A 15,360-nucleotide genomic window follows, 5' to 3' on the forward strand; every position below is an offset into this window, starting at 1 on the left:
GAACCACAGCCGCATAAGGTCATATAGGAGGGGCAGCTGGGTGTCCTCATCCCACCCCTTTCATGCTTGAGAAGCCTATAATCTTCTGATGAAAATTCCTTCTTTGTTTCATTGACTTCATCTTAAGCAGAGGCTTTATAAATGATGTCAAGGGTTGTCCTCAAGGTCTTCAGCCCAACTCTGAAGCTTCCTTAGGAGTTTGGGTTATACTGACTGGAGGCTGCTCTCTGCCACAGGACTGTACTACAGAAGCTATCGCCTCCACCATCGGCTCCATCCCAGATGTTTCCGCTTCTCCCCTGTCTCCGCATCGAAGAGCCAAGTCACTGGATAGAAGGTCCACAGAGTCCTCCATGACGGTGAGCCCAGTTTGTCCTGGCCTTCTACATTCCACAGGACCGGGCAACATGGAACTGAGGTTTCAAGAAACAAGGTCCCATCACAATTATTCCTTTTCTATTTATTCTCATTTTAGGGCCTGACATCTTGCCCTGGCACCTTGTGTGTACATGTGCTTTCACATCTGTACGATTGTACACTTGGTCTCTGTTTGGGATGAATTGAAACAAAAACCACTCCCACCCTCACCCCTCATGCTCTCTATTTTTTTCGACTTTTCTCTAGTCTTTAGGACACTTGAAATACTACTTCTCCAGTTCCTCTCTTGTGTTTGTGCCCACAAAAAGGTTAAAGGAGGCCTAAGGGACAACCTAATGGGGAAGAGTTTCCCTATAGATGTGGACCAGCTATGCTGTAAGAGTGGCTGAATAAAATCAAGATTCTGGGGGCTCAGGCCATCCTATCTTCCTTTAATGTTCTGAGTTTTCAAAAATCATTTTATGGCAGCATCCATTTTTGTTTTCTTGGATTTTGTTTCTGTATAAAATGACTTTCTTGTCTTCTTAGAGTGAGTCTTGCTTTAGGGCACGAGCCAGATCCATGTTTTGGGTAGTTCATAGGCATTCTCTAGAATTTCTTAGTAAAACTTTTGCTATATATCTTGCCTGTCCCCAGCTATTCTCTCCTCTGCTTGACATTAAAAGTGGAGAGTCTTAATTTAGTCAAGGTCTCTGATCACTATGGTTTCAGAAAGGAATGGTGAAGCATTGGGTTGGAAAAGAAAACTAATTTCTCCAACAAGGACCCAATCGTTCTGAGACTTCCACTCTTTTTTTTTTTTTTTTTGGACCAATAATTTTATTCTTGATTCATAGAACGGTCCATCTGACATGAGTATCTCAGTTTCTGCCACTCAGGGACTATTTTCTCCATTATTCTCATCTCAATTCTAGTTACTTCAGAATATTTATTTAGAATCTTCTCTCTTATGATTGGGGATGAACTAAGTGCGTATAGAAATGAAGCCATAGAACGGGAGCTGTGGTGTTTACCTTCCATTTTTACTCTGAAGTGTGAAATAGAAGAACAACTTCAACAAACTCTCATACCATCTCTTGCTTTGTGATTTCCAGAGAACAACTCCTTCCTTGGCCTCTTTAATCTGTCCTTACAATTTCAGTAAAAAGAATCAAAATCTGATTTCTGTTAGTAGAGGTTGGGATCTTAGAGCTTGCAAAATGTCTGGGATCCATAGAGAAAATAAATATGCTGTACTGGGAATAGAGGAAGATTCCTACCTTGGTCCGATGGAGCCCATACATGGCAGGGAGGAGGCCAGAACTGTGAAGAAGATCCTCACATATTCTGTTCCTTTCCTTAACCCTAATCAGATGAGAACTCGTATATGCAAATGTCCAAATAAAGTGGAAGAAATAAGGAAGTACAAGGACTCTTTTAGATGCTTGGATCCTATCTTCCTAGATCTGTGTGAAAGTCCTAGCAGCACCAGGATTTTGTCTGTTAACATGATAGACATTCAAAAAAAAGGCTGGAAAAATTACCCCTATCACTTAGTTTTGCTTTTTCCAATTATAGGATCTATCCCTAGTTTATAGGGAAACAAGTAAATAAGAAACGATCTTAATTGGTCGGTCAGCCACAATGTCATTCTGGGGAGGTCACTACTGTGATTAAGTAATGAATTTTGCTTAGAAGGTCAGTGCTGTGCCTATCCCTTCTGTTGAAGATGGCAGATTTTCTTCGTCTCCACCAGAGGTATTTCCTCTTTTCAACTGAAAAGTGATTACTTTCTCCTTTAACTAGAGCTTCTGCGACTCTTTGCCATCCTCATATAGTTCACATTAAAGAACAAAGGTTTTTATCCTGGGATCTCTCCCCGCAACCCAGTGTGTAGAGGTCTCACTTAGCAAGTGATTCTGTCTTCTCACGAGGAGTAGTAAGAGCTACTCAACTCTGCTGCTGCACAAACAAAGAACTGGAAGTGATGATGATCAAAGCCACTTCTCCTATGACCACTCTGAGCACAGTTTCTCCCTCTTTTCTGAGGAGATTGTCTAGTGTCTCATTATGGAATCAAAAGCAACATAAGCAGTGTCATTGGTTTACGTAGAACAAAACATTAACTTTCTCACCATCCTCCCAGTAGGAAGAGGTGCTTGACACCAGGTGTAAAGCACTTCTCTTCCTAGTATTTGCTTTCTTGCAAGGCATGAAATCCCTTAATGTTGTCCTGTAATTCTTTCCCATTCCTCTTCATAGCCTGACCTGCTGAACTTCAAGAAAGGCTGGCTGACCAAGCAGTATGAGGACGGCCAGGTGAGTTTAGTGCCTGCTTGGCCAGGAGTTGAGTCAGCGCATGGACCTGTTAAGGAAACATCAGTATCTTCTCTCTTTGTCCCCAAACTTCCTGGTTTAATTGGTATTTTTACTACTAATCTATGTGACTGGGAACCTCAGAGAGAACTATGCCAGCTACTCTTAGGAGGAAACTTGGGATGTGTGTGTGTATGTGTGTGTGTATACACATATATACACATACATACCTACATACACATACATGCATACATATATTTTTCCCAGGTACCTGTTTCTTGTAGTTTGCCCAAAGCTATCTATCCCATCTGCTCGCAGAAATAAGGGACCTGGCCCCAGGGCAGTGTTTTAAGGAATTGTATTCCATATGCCTCTGAACAGCCTTTTAAAAAATATTTTTAGGAAACAAATATTTTTTAAAATTAATCTGTCTTTACCACTACCCTTTCCCTCTCATTGATTAAATTAAAAAAAAAATTCCTTAATACATATTATCTTAGTCTAGCAAAACAAATTTCCACATTATTGAGCAGCCTTTTTAAAAGGTCCCTATGGGCTTTGGGTTTCATAGTGGAAGACTTGCTGCATCTTTAGTTAGCCTCTTGGAGCAGGGCTAGAGGCACCACTGCCACTGCCTTTGGAGGGGAGAACACTCCTGAGCAGCTTGAATCCCAAATGGAGAAAGATGAAATGAAAATGATTGCATTAGGGTGTTCTAATGGAACTGTCAGTTGCCCACTGCTCCTCCTTCGCTCTTCCCTAAGCCCAACTTTACTTCCTGACTCCTTGAGGAGTAAAACTGAATGGTGCCATGGACTGCGCTCTGGGCCTGGAGTTAGAAAGACTTGAGCCTCAGACACTTACTAGCTGAGTGACCTTGGGGAAGTCACTTAATGCACTGTCTGTAAAATAGAGACAGTATCAGCCCCGCCTTCCCAGAGTGGTTGTGCAGATAAAATGAAATAACATGTGTAAAGTGCTTTGCAAACCTTACAGCTCAGATAGAAGTGCTGTTACTGCTACTCTCGTAGTTGTTGTTGACCACTACCTCTGCGCTCAAACTGTTAAGCCTATATAGAACTCCTGACCCAAAGATGCGCTCATGTTCCTGCCTGTGGCAGTTGCCCAGCCTCTGCTTTCCATACACGTCCTCGCAGTGACCTCCCTGGGTGGTGGGGAGAAGGGGGAGCTTTAGGGAACCAGGATCCACCAAGTAGCAATGAATTAGGGTTGGTTAATCCTCCACAAAAAGGGGCTCTAAAGGTTCCTACCAGCCCCAGAACCTTGTTTCCCGAATGACTCTTCTCCAAGGTCATCTTCCTCTTTCTCTTTCTCCTCCATATCCAATCCCCTTGGTTTTGCCTGAAGATCCCGGTTTCCTTCATTGCTACCCACAGTGAAGACTTGGGAACTTAGCTGGTTAGTTTGCTGCTATTGGCTGCAGGCGGGGAAAAAAACACACACAACAAAACAGGTGCCCATCTCGTTAGCCAGCCAGGTACATCTCAGTTTGACCACTCAGGACCACTTGTCACCTTTCCCAGACTTCATTGGTAGGAAGCCCTAACTTTGAGGCTTCCGATAGAAAATTGATTGAGGGCAGCAAAGCAAGTGGGCTGTGTGCACCAAGCACCCAACACTGTGGAGGCTGGAGAGAGCCCTGCTGCTAGAAGCCCAGCTCTTGGCTTTCTGGGTTGGCTTTTCACTGGAGAAGCTACAGCTTCACGAGTTGTCCTGATGTAAATGCATGGCTGCTTGGAGTCTAAGCAGAGTTCTCTGTGTTCCACCAGTCACTGGGAGGGGCCAAAGCATCATTCACTTTACCTGTGCTCATGGGAGGTATTCCAGAGGTTATACTTTCTCAGCCTCAGATAGATGGGCAGAATGAGACTCCTAAAAAGTATTCATGTATCCTTTTTAAAAATTTTTTTTCTTAGTGGAAAAAACACTGGTTTGTCCTGGCGGATCAGAGCCTGAGATACTACAGGGATTCAGTAGCTGAGGAGGTGAGCATCTCCTGTTTCACCTTTATGCCAGAGTTAGCTGAGTGAATTCAGACTGAGTAGATCCAGGGACTGTCTAGCTCCCAGTGATTCTACTTTCTTCTTGCCTCAGGTTCCTTCCTTTGTTGATTTAAGGGTTCTAGTGTATGTTGTCTTATGTTTCCTAGTTCAGATCCTGTTGGGAAAGTTTGAGAACAATGAGATCTGCTTTTGATGTTCTTGTTAAGTGTTTTCCTTTTAGAAGATTCCAGCTAAGGGAGATATGTGTGCAATGTGGCTTACCATCTTTTCTCTGTTCTTTGGGAAATGTTAGGTAAAAAGTTTAGGATGAATGGTCCACTGTGTTTTCTTTGTGATGGGATAGTTTTAGCATGCTGAACTCCAAGAAAAAAGAATTTGTTACTTCCTACTGTTACATGGGTAAACAGGGCAGCTAGGCAGTGGAGTTGATAGCAAACTATGTCTGGAGTCAGGAAGACTCTTCTTCCTGAGTTCAAATCTGGCCTTGGACATTCAAATAACTAAGTGGATCTGAGTAAGTCGCTGAACCCCGTTTTTATCAGTTTTATCATCTGTAAAATGAACTGGAGAAGGAAATGGCAAACCTCCAGTATCTTTGCCAAAAAAAACCAAAACAAAACTGAAACAACCCAAATGAGGTCACGAAGAGTTGGACTTGACTGAAAAATGAACAACCTGGATAAATGCACAATAAACCATGTTAGCTTTGCCCACAGGGCTATGAGGTTCAAGATCCAATAGAAATGGGTTTTGATGCGGACTTTTTCCTTAAGTATTTTAAATAAACCTCACGCTGTAGGCAATGCATTGTGATCTTTTCTTTCCAGGCGGCCGATTTGGATGGTGAGATTGACCTGTCTACCTGCTGCAATGTCACTGAATATCCAGTCCAGAGGAACTATGGCTTCCAGATCCATGTAAGCAGAACACAGACTGGGACAGAGCCCAGCACATGAGCTTCTGGGGATCACAGATTCAGAACCATTCAGGGAAAGGGACCTCTGAAGTCCTCAAGTCCAGCACCCTCATCTTCTGTAGAGAGTCTGAGGAACACAGCTATCGGGTGAAGTGGTATCGGAACCCAGGACCTTCTGACTCTCAAGTTACTGTGCCCACCACCACACAGTTATTAGAGATGAGAGATGGGATGAAACAGAATGTGGAAGACTTTGTTAGATGAACCACCACCACCATCTACTTAGTCAGTAACTAGTTTCCGAAAATTGAGTACCTCTCTATTCTCAGGATAATTCATCTTCCTATAAAATACTATGTACTTCCTTAAGGGGAGGTTATTCTGGCCCCCAGTTTGTTGTGGTAGCTCTTCCCATAGTGAGAATTATGGAGAAAAATCTGACACCTCAGTCCGTGATCTCTGTTATCAGTGCCTTCTCTGCTTCTGTTAATTTCCATTATCACCCAATTAGCTCTTCTTTTCTCTTATTTCCTCCAGTTCTAATCTGAACAAAGAATAGTTGTTCTATTTCCTGTTCGTAAAAGCATGGAAGTCCTGTTGAGGATCTTTTGAAAGTAACATGAGAATCTGAGATGAAATGATTGAGAGCCACTGATCTATGCACCAATGGACTAAGACTAGCATGGGCTGCAGGTGGTGCAGTGGATAGGGTTCCAAGCCTGGATTCAGGAAGACTCCTCTTCTTGAGTTCAAATTTGGCCCCAGATGGTTCCTAGCTGTGTGACCCTGCACAAGTCACTTAACCCTCATCCGTAAAGTGAGCTGGAGAAGGAAATGGCAAACCACTCCAGTATCTTTGCCAAGAAAACCCCAAATGGGGTCACAGAGTCAGACACAACTGAAAATGACTGAACAAACTAAGACTAGCTTTCATTAATTCATTCAGTGAATATTCTGTGAATAAGACTTGGTCTGTACCCTTGATGAGTTTGTAAGCTGTATATATTTACAGATATAATTATAGTACAAGACAGTATGTGATAAGTAAAATATGAGAATGATACAAAAAATAATTTGACTGAAGAATAATAGTAATAACTGACAATGATACAACCCTGAAAATTTTTAAGCAGATTTATCTTATTTGATCCCCACAGCATTATTAATAAACATTATTATCATCTCCATTTATATTATAGACAAGTCAGCTGACACTCAGAGAGGTTAAAAGTCTTTCCCAGGGTCACATAGCTAGGAAGTGTTAGAATTAGAATTGGAACCAGTCTGGCACTCCAGTCCAAAACAGCTCACTGGTGTGGTCTGGTTGGTGTAATCAGGGAAGGGCTCATAAAAGATGTGGGATTCTGTTGTGAACATAGAGACAGAGCATTTTAAGTGGAGGTAATAATCTGAGTAGTAAAGCCAGAGCATAAGCACAAAATTTATTTTGGTTGTAGTGAGTTAATGCAGGTGAGTGATATGAAAAGGAGTGTAAAGGAAGATTAAAAACTGAAAAGGAAAGTTAGAACCTTATCATATTCCTTGAATGCCAAGTTTAATAAGGTTGGATTTTATCCTCAGGCATGATGTGTTATTAACAATTTTTAAGGAGGGAAGTTATAATCACAACTGTACTTTAGGAAGATTAAGAGAATAGTCATATGCAGCATGGACCAAAATGTGGGGAAAAGACTTGAAAGAGAGATTAGACTATTGCAACAGTCCATATTAGAAGTATAATAAAATTTGAACTATGGCTGTAATAGCATGGGAGGAAAGGTGGGGGAGGATCAAAGAGACACTTCAGATAAGGAATTAAGGGAACTTAGCAGCTGTCTCTTCCCTCCGTTTTATTTCCCATATGAAAAACAAGTAATATTTCAGAGTGTGATCATAGGAAGAATGGTGGTATTGTTAATAGATATGGTAAGTTGGGGAGATTGTTTCCTTTGAAAAGAAAAATTATGTGTGTAATCTTGAACATAATGTATTTGAGGTGCTTGTCAGGATATCCTGGTAGAAAAGTCTAGTGAGTAAGACAGGTCTGGAGCTTGGGGAACCATGTTTAAGGGGAAAGAGTGGAAGGATTTGGGAATTTGAATAGATATTTTGATATTTGAAGCTGTTGGAGTAGAGAACAAATGTCACCCATGAGAATATGGAAAAATGAAAAGAGGATTGAAGACAGGGTCATAAGGAATACTCATTTAGAAGGTGAGAAAAGGGGGAAAAAGGCAGTTAGAAAGGCAGCAGCAGGAAAATCAGGATAGGGAAGCAAGAAGAGTTGTTCAAGATGGTTCTCAATAGTGTCAGTATTATAGGGAAATTGAGGAAGTACTGAGTTTTCACTATCATCTTCTATAAATAGAAAAATTGACAGGAACAAAAGCAAACTTTAAAAGGAATTCCATCAGGGTGGAGTTGATAGGACAGCAAGATAAGTTTGGCCATGTCAGCTGTAGACCAGATTCATATTTTCCTTTAAGAGGAGGGAGAAATAGCTGATGCCTTGACCTTTCTCTTTTAGTGAATGTTCGTAAAGTCTCAACACAGTGACAGATGAGATGATTTTCCAACTTTGACTTTGTTGTACTTGCCAAACTGGATTTAGCATTTGTGTTGATGGCCTTTGTCTGCTTTTGTACACATCTCACAACAATCATTCTTTCATTTTCCTATTAGCCAATTTTCCAAGTGTACTGGAAGGTTAATGTCTTTATTTTTAATCACTTTTTAAAGCGTCTTGTTTAGATTAAAATAAGAACATAATGGTGAGGAATCAGGAATGGATAAATCCACTTCAGTCCCATGAACACTATTAAACATTGACTTTGTGTAGGCTTTCTTTGTCCAAAGCTCAGGTCTCCCTTGTTTAAGAAGCTCCAGTGGCTCACTCTTGCCTGTTTGGGTAAAATCTAATCTCCTGTTTGGTATTTAAATCTTTCTCTGTTTGACTCCAGCCTGCCTTTCTTTCTAGGCTTTTTGCACTTTCAGTTCCTTTACTCGCCCATGTTCCTCCCCAACACCACCGCCACCCTCTCCATACACAACAGCACATCTCCAATTCCTATGCCTGGAATTTACTCTCCTCCTCCCCTCCCTCTTGAAGAGTCTCAATTCAAGCACTGTTCAGATGGTAAACCTTTCCTGGTTTTCCCCAGTTGCTAATACTACCGTTTGGGAATTTCACTTTGAATATGTTTTTTGTTTAATTTTCTACGTACACAGCGAATGTAAACTCCATACAGGCAGAGACTGTTTCATTCTTATTTTTGTATCCCTAGTGCCTAGTCCAAGATGGGCACTTCATGCTTCCTTAATGAATGAGAACTCTGTGTGCTAGGCCCTGGTGTTACCTGTGTCTGCTCTCAGAGAATTTGCATTATAATGAGGAGGGGGAAGAGGATGGATTCAACTCCTAAAGAAAGTATGATAAAAGCTAGAGCACATGAAGAGAAAGGAAGAGATCCAGCCTTATGCTATGACAAATTTGAGGAGGGAGAGGTTATTTTCCTCTGAGAAGGTTTCATTCACGGAAGACATAAGACCTGACTGAGCTCTACTTAGAAAAAAGGGGATTTCAGCAGGGGCATGAGGAGTACAAAAGTGGGTAGAATAGGTTGAAGGCAGGAGCGAGGAGTGGGTGTTTATGAATAGTCTCATTGACTGAACTCCCAGAGGAGGAAGAAGAAACAGCTTCATTCTGATTGACTCAGAAGTAGACTACATGAAAGGAGAGTAATGTCAATAATGATAGAAAGATAGCTTAGAACCAGCTCCCAGACAGATGACATGTTAAAGGTTATATTTTCTCTCATAGGCTTGAAAATTTTTTGAGCAAGGTGGTAACCTGGTCAGAACAATACTTAGGATTTTCCTAATGAACTACTTTTTGATAGGTGCCACCTGTGCTCTGATGGAGCCAGATGATAACCTAATCCCTTCCCAAATAAGATGCACATTCTTGTTTAGTTTAACAAAAGGCTATAAAGGCTGGGTCACATTTAAAAATATATATTGGTCACGACCATGTTGTAATATATTTTGAAACTGGTCTCTAAGATAGACTACATTTAGAGGTCTGGGAGTACCAACCCTATTGGTAAAGTTTCCTTTTACACCCTGACTACAGTTGTCCAAATCCATTTCAAATGATTCCCTTACAGAAGAGAAGACAGAATCTTGAGCAACATTTTGACGCATCTTTATGTTATCATCATTCATTAGGTATTTATTGTGTTCTATCTAGACAAAAGAAGGAGAGTTCACTCTCTCTGCCATGACTTCTGGAATTCGACGGAATTGGATCCAGACCATCATGAAACATGTACACCCAACCACTGCCCCAGATGTCACTAGGTAAGTATATTAAAAATATCCCCAAGATTCCTTTAGGGATTCTTCTGCTCTCTTCCCATTTGGTTTCCTCTTTCCTTTCTTTCTTCATTTTTCCCCCCAGGGTGAGGAGGGTGGCTGGGCTACTTCATTATCAAACTCAAACAAACATGGCTTTCCATCTTCTTTTTCTTTCATATTCTCTTATTGGTCATTTCCCATGTTGGGCTGCATGGTCTCTGCATCCAGTTAAATATTTAAGGCTAGTATTTTTTTTTTTAACTAAGGGGTTCTTAATCTGATTTTTTAGCACTTCATTTGTTTGAAAGTGGTATTCATACTGTCACCTGGATTGCTAGCTGTAAGTCTGTTTACATCTTTCTCCCATATCAGGAAGAAAGGAGATGATTCTCTTTGGCTATTGCAATCTGATTGAACCAAAGGCAAAACATTTTCTGGCCTCCTGTAGAACACCTTAGAGTTTCTTTCTCTTAGACTTCTCTCTTCTCCTCATTCCTGAATCTCTTAATTTTCATGCAACCAGGAAAAACGTCTATTTGAATCTCTCGGTGCTGAAGCCCAGGTTGGAAAACTGTGTTCTCTCCTGTTTTAACATTTTGTGGTTTGTATATCTCATGATTCACTGCATGTCTTCCCTTTCCTGCATTTCAGGTCAAAAGCCCTGCAGTTTTCCTTTTTAAAAAGGTGGGAGGTGAGAAAGGGGGAAGAAAGGAGACAGTAGAGAAACTCGATTCATTGACAAACACACACACACACACACACACACACACACACACACGGTACACACACACACACACACACACACACACACACACACACTCACTCACTCTCATACCCATCACTCTGATGTTCCAGTTGTGATTCCAGATCCATCTCTCACATGGATATTTTATAAGGCAGATAGGTCAATGACAGGAACCATAATTGACATTTTTAAATATCAGCATTTAAAATTTATCCCTAACCTTCCTTTTCTGATGGGAAATTTGGAAGTAGACTATAAGCTTAAGTGTTCAAATTTGGAATATTCAGTGTGTGAGCCTACAGCTTTGAAGTGGACACATAACTAGTCTCCTCGCTGATAGTATTTTACCTTCTTCCTCATTTCATCCCCCACAAAGAAAAGTCCCTTCTCATAACCCTTTTAGCTGCCTCTCTTATTCACCCAAAAAACCCTTTAGATCAGGAAGGAGTAGAGAAGGAAAATGTGAGGTTGTTTTTTTAAGCAGTTAATCATTTTCTAAACATCAATCTGCTTCATTTCTGTCATTCCATTGGCCTGTAAAAGATGGAGTGTACAGGGTTTATAACATTAGATCGTTTATCTCTTGGACTCCCTCAATTAATGACCTTTTTTTTGTTTTTGGTTTTGGTTTGGTGGTACAGTGAGTTTCAGTAACTGGATTCTGAAGTAGGCATGGATGTCTGGGAAGCTAGGTTTTAGAAAAAAAGGCAACACTCTACTCATTATTGCTCAGCACCAACAGGATTGCCATTTTCATCAGTGTTAGTCAGTCAGTCAGTGAGCATTTATTAAGCCAGACTGGAGGAAGCAATTAGTTTGGTTTCTTTACCAAGACTGCCAACATAAAAATCCAGCTGTAACAGCTTTTGGGGGTAGGATCCTACAGGAATTCTGTGTGTGTTTGAGTGTATGAGGTAGACTGAAAGTATAGCAACATAGTTTTCCTAGTCTAATAGGATGATGAGAAGTTTGGCCTTGATTTGATAGCTTTTAGTGAACCCTTTAATGTTTTTGAACAGGGAAATGTTTTCATCAGAGTTGTGTTTTAGGAATCATCTGTGGGATTGATTGGAAGGGGTGAAGCGTGAGGACCAGTGGCTTTTGTAATATCTAGGGTACTGATAAGGCTAATCTAGAGTTGTCTTGGAATTTTTGTTTGCAAAGGGTTTTATCCATATCTGCTCACTATGTCCATGTAAAACCTAGGTAGGTAGGGAGATGGAAGGATTTAAGGTATAGATAGTTAAAAGGGTATGGCTAACTTGAGGCAACTTTGCCTTTTGAAGGGCTTTTAAAGAGGATGGACAACATATCTTTTGTCTCCCCCTACAGGGAATATTATTCTATACTAATTGTATTCTGAGTTATCTTTTCTGCTGGGCTAATTCTGAATAGTGTACAAGGTTGGTATGCATGAGTTCTATGTAAAGGCCTTTATTAGCCATTTAATCTACAAGTATAATATTTTAATTTTTTCCTTTTAACTGAGAAACTTCAAAAGTCTTTTCTTTGCTACTTAACTGCCCTGATAGTATGGTGTCCTCTGTGGATATAATTATGAGAGAATTTCTGAAGAGATTTCAGGGACCTATTGATTGTCTCTCCATAGCTTGTAACTTCATGGTCTTTGTGGGACTAGATGGTGTCATCTGATCCTAGAGAATCTCTTAGTGGGTAAAAGCCATTTTCTTGGACTTTCTCCATTAGTATTTCATGACCAAGTAGGGTGGAATACTGATAACTGTAATTCAGGTCAGTCCAGAACTCATCCCAAGTAGGCTAGAATCACGGGGATTTCTATAAATTAATGCATCTACCTATGGGCTCTCTATACTTAGGAAGAGTAAGCTTCATTTTCTATATTTTCCATGTACCTTGGTTGTTCAAAAATAAACTTCTTTAAGGGTCGGTCTGAAGAGACAGCAAAAGTCCACAGTGCCAGCTGCTAAAAATGTCATTGCATTAGGATACTCTTTGGCCTTTCCTGAAGCCAAGGGACACTGACAGCAATATGTCCTAGGCCATTCTGGTGTCACCTGCAGAAAATAAGAAATTAAATGTCCATTGCAACAACAACAAAATCTTGGCTTTACCTCTTTAGAAAAATTTATAAAATTAGAGAGTTGGATGGGGCCTAAACATTTCATTTGTCTGCCCTCCTCTCCTTTCCCTAGCCCTACCCCTCAGACCTTTGGGTAGAACAGTAACTAAACTGTGTCATACAAGTTAGGGAGCTAGCCTCTCTAACTTTGGAACTTAACTTTGTCTCTGGTTTGGCTTGATCCTTAAGACTAGGTAAATTATCCTTGGATCTGTCCTCTACCCTGGCACTTAATCTTGTTTTCTTGTGTTCTGTCTGCCACTAAAAATAGTTAACATCACCTTTAATGAAACTGCATCTTATCAGAGTATGAGGGCTATTTCAGCTCTACTGTTGAAAGACTACAAGTTAGGAATTGCACTTGGTTATTTGCTGTGACCTGTTCTTTGATCTATCCCAGTTGAACTGCGATATTTACCTTTTTCATAATTAAAATTCCCTCTCTGCCCCTGTACTTGTTTCTTTGAAGGAACACTTGTGTGTGTTTCTAAATAGCAAGCGATAACATAGGTCAACTTCTACTCATTTTTCCACAGCCAGGATCAGGTTTGGGTGATCATGAAGGAACTGAAATTGCTGAAAACAGGAGGGTTCTAAAATTTCATTCTTATTTTCTAACCTAAACATCTGGAACTGTAGTGGGAACAAGAAATAGCAAAAGTATCTTAGGTTGAGTGATTTTGTTTGCTACTTAAATGTAGCAGCATCTTTAACTTTAGCATCTAGAGCATGAGGAACAGTAAGGATAGTTGGCACCCTGAGGTCCATGACTGACATACACTTTCCTTGTGTTTTGTTTCAAATAGCTCATTGCCAGAGGAGAAGAATAAAACCAACTCTTCCTTTGAGACCTGCCCAAAGCCAAGTGAGAAACAGGATGTGGACCAAGCCGAGTTGGATCCTGAGCAGAAAAGGAGTCGTGCCCGGGAAAGGAGGCGAGAGGGACGTTCTAAAACCTTTGACTGGGCTGAGTTTCGCCCTATCCAGCAAGCCCTGGCTCAGGAAAGGGCCAATGCCGCAGATTCCTCTAAGACACGAGAGCCTGGGAGTTCAGAAATGGACCTAACAGACCTGGAGAAGGAGCGTGCACGGCGGAGAGAAGAGCGGCGTAAACGCTTTGAGATGATTGATTCTGTTGATGGGCCAAGTGCAGATGACACTATCTTACGGATGGAGGTGGACAGGAGTCCGGTGTTACCAGTGGCCACAGAACTGAAGCCACAGAACGTCCATGTGGAGATTGAGCAGCGATGGCATCAGGTGGAGACTACCCCTCTTCGTGAGGAAAAACAAGTGCCCATTGCCCCTTTACACCTGTCTTCAGAAGAGAGCAGTGACCGGCTCCCAACACAGGAGCTAACCTCCTTGTTGGAGAAGGAGGTAATATTTGTTGGGGTGAGAGAGGGGAAGGGCCTCTTTCTAGGGAGCTGGACGCTGGGATAGCTTTTCCCTCTTGTCCTAAGGGAACACCTTGGGCTGTAGTGTCCTAGAAAAGAAGACCCCTGCAGAATTATGGGACACACAGCCCCTAATTGCCCTCTTTATCTCTGTGGGTGTGATTTGTTTTGTTTTCCTTTGGTTGGGAAAAGCAAGTGGAAAACCATTTTCATTCCATCTTTTAGTCACTACTAGAAGTTGGCTTTCTCCAAGATGGGAAGGAAATGATTGCCATTTACTAGTCTAGTAAAATGCCTTATTAAAAAGGTTTCCTTTTTATTTTTCCAAAGGGATAGAGTTAGTTTTAAGGCTGTTATGAATGTGAAGAGTCTAAACCTGCTCACTCTCTTTTTATTTGAAGTTTAAGAGATGACTAAGGATTTCCTTTTTTTTAATTGTGAATTGGACAAACATCAGCAAACCTGAATATTTCAATATACTAAGAAAATTGTATATAAAAACACAAAGAGTTGAGTTTATTTTACAGGTTGTATATATTAAATTAAACACAGCAGTCACAAAACACTTTGCCTGTGAGCATCGAAGAGGCTTAGTCATATTCTGAGTGATGGATTACAATGCCTTTTTTCCTCACAAATGGATAACATTTTTTGTCTTAGTGTAAGAGGCAGTGTAGTGTAGTGGATAGAGAGTTGGGCCTGGAGTCAAGAAAACCTGGGTTCAAGTTCTGTCCATGAGCGTGCTGAAATTGTGGCCCTGAATAGGAGGGCACTCCCTATAGCGAAGATATCAGACCTCTGATTAAATGAGGAGAAAAGGCTATTTTACACGCACAATTCCTGGCTGAGGTTAGCAGCTTGCCTTTTATTTTCAACACTGGTACAAAGCTGGTTTTTCTCAACTTCTTTTGGTACATGTCTCTAAATGGGATCAACTCCCTGATGGCAAGCGTTTGACCTCTCACACAGGCCTCCACATTCAAACTCTGTCAGCTGACTGGTGTATGTCAGAGCCCAGGCTATAAAAGATGGGGAAGTATTTTTCTTTTAGCTGTGGGGTACCTAACACAGCATCTGCTTGTGGTTGGTGTCAATTCATGTGGCTCATTTATTCCTTAAATGTTGTGATCAAAGGAGCAATCAGGTGT

At 41.0% G+C, this 15,360-nt stretch overlaps 2 protein-coding genes across 10 annotated transcripts in view; one reads left to right on the plus strand and one right to left on the minus strand.

Moving 5' to 3' along the window:
- Positions 1 to 15,360, plus strand: part of MPRIP (myosin phosphatase Rho interacting protein) — a 226,486-nt gene that overhangs the window by 175,984 nt on the left and 35,142 nt on the right. For 8 of the 9 annotated variants that reach the window (XM_072597052.1, XM_072597051.1, XM_072597050.1 and 5 more), the window contains exons 9-14: positions 237 to 359; positions 2,620 to 2,676; positions 4,611 to 4,679; positions 5,525 to 5,614; positions 9,863 to 9,972; positions 13,622 to 14,195. In XM_072597052.1, coding sequence (XP_072453153.1) covers positions 237 to 359; positions 2,620 to 2,676; positions 4,611 to 4,679; positions 5,525 to 5,614; positions 9,863 to 9,972; positions 13,622 to 14,195 — 1,023 coding nt within the window. Of the gene's footprint in view, positions 1 to 236; positions 360 to 2,619; positions 2,677 to 4,041; positions 4,172 to 4,610; positions 4,680 to 5,524; positions 5,615 to 9,862; positions 9,973 to 13,621; positions 14,196 to 15,360 lie in introns of those variants that run through there. The other variant, XM_072597058.1, reaches the window with a different exon arrangement.
- PLD6 (phospholipase D family member 6) overlaps positions 12,630 to 15,360 on the minus strand; it is a 54,576-nt gene continuing 51,845 nt past the window's right edge. Inside the window, exon 2 of the mRNA XM_072597067.1 lies at positions 12,630 to 12,750. Within this exon, the coding sequence (XP_072453168.1) occupies positions 12,731 to 12,750 (20 nt within the window). The 3' untranslated portion in view covers positions 12,630 to 12,730. The remainder of the gene's footprint in view (positions 12,751 to 15,360) is intronic.

The sequence above is a fragment of the Notamacropus eugenii genome, chromosome 3, assembly GCF_028372415.1.
Source record: "Notamacropus eugenii isolate mMacEug1 chromosome 3, mMacEug1.pri_v2, whole genome shotgun sequence".
In the NCBI taxonomy this organism is placed as follows: Eukaryota; Metazoa; Chordata; class Mammalia; order Diprotodontia; family Macropodidae; genus Notamacropus; species Notamacropus eugenii.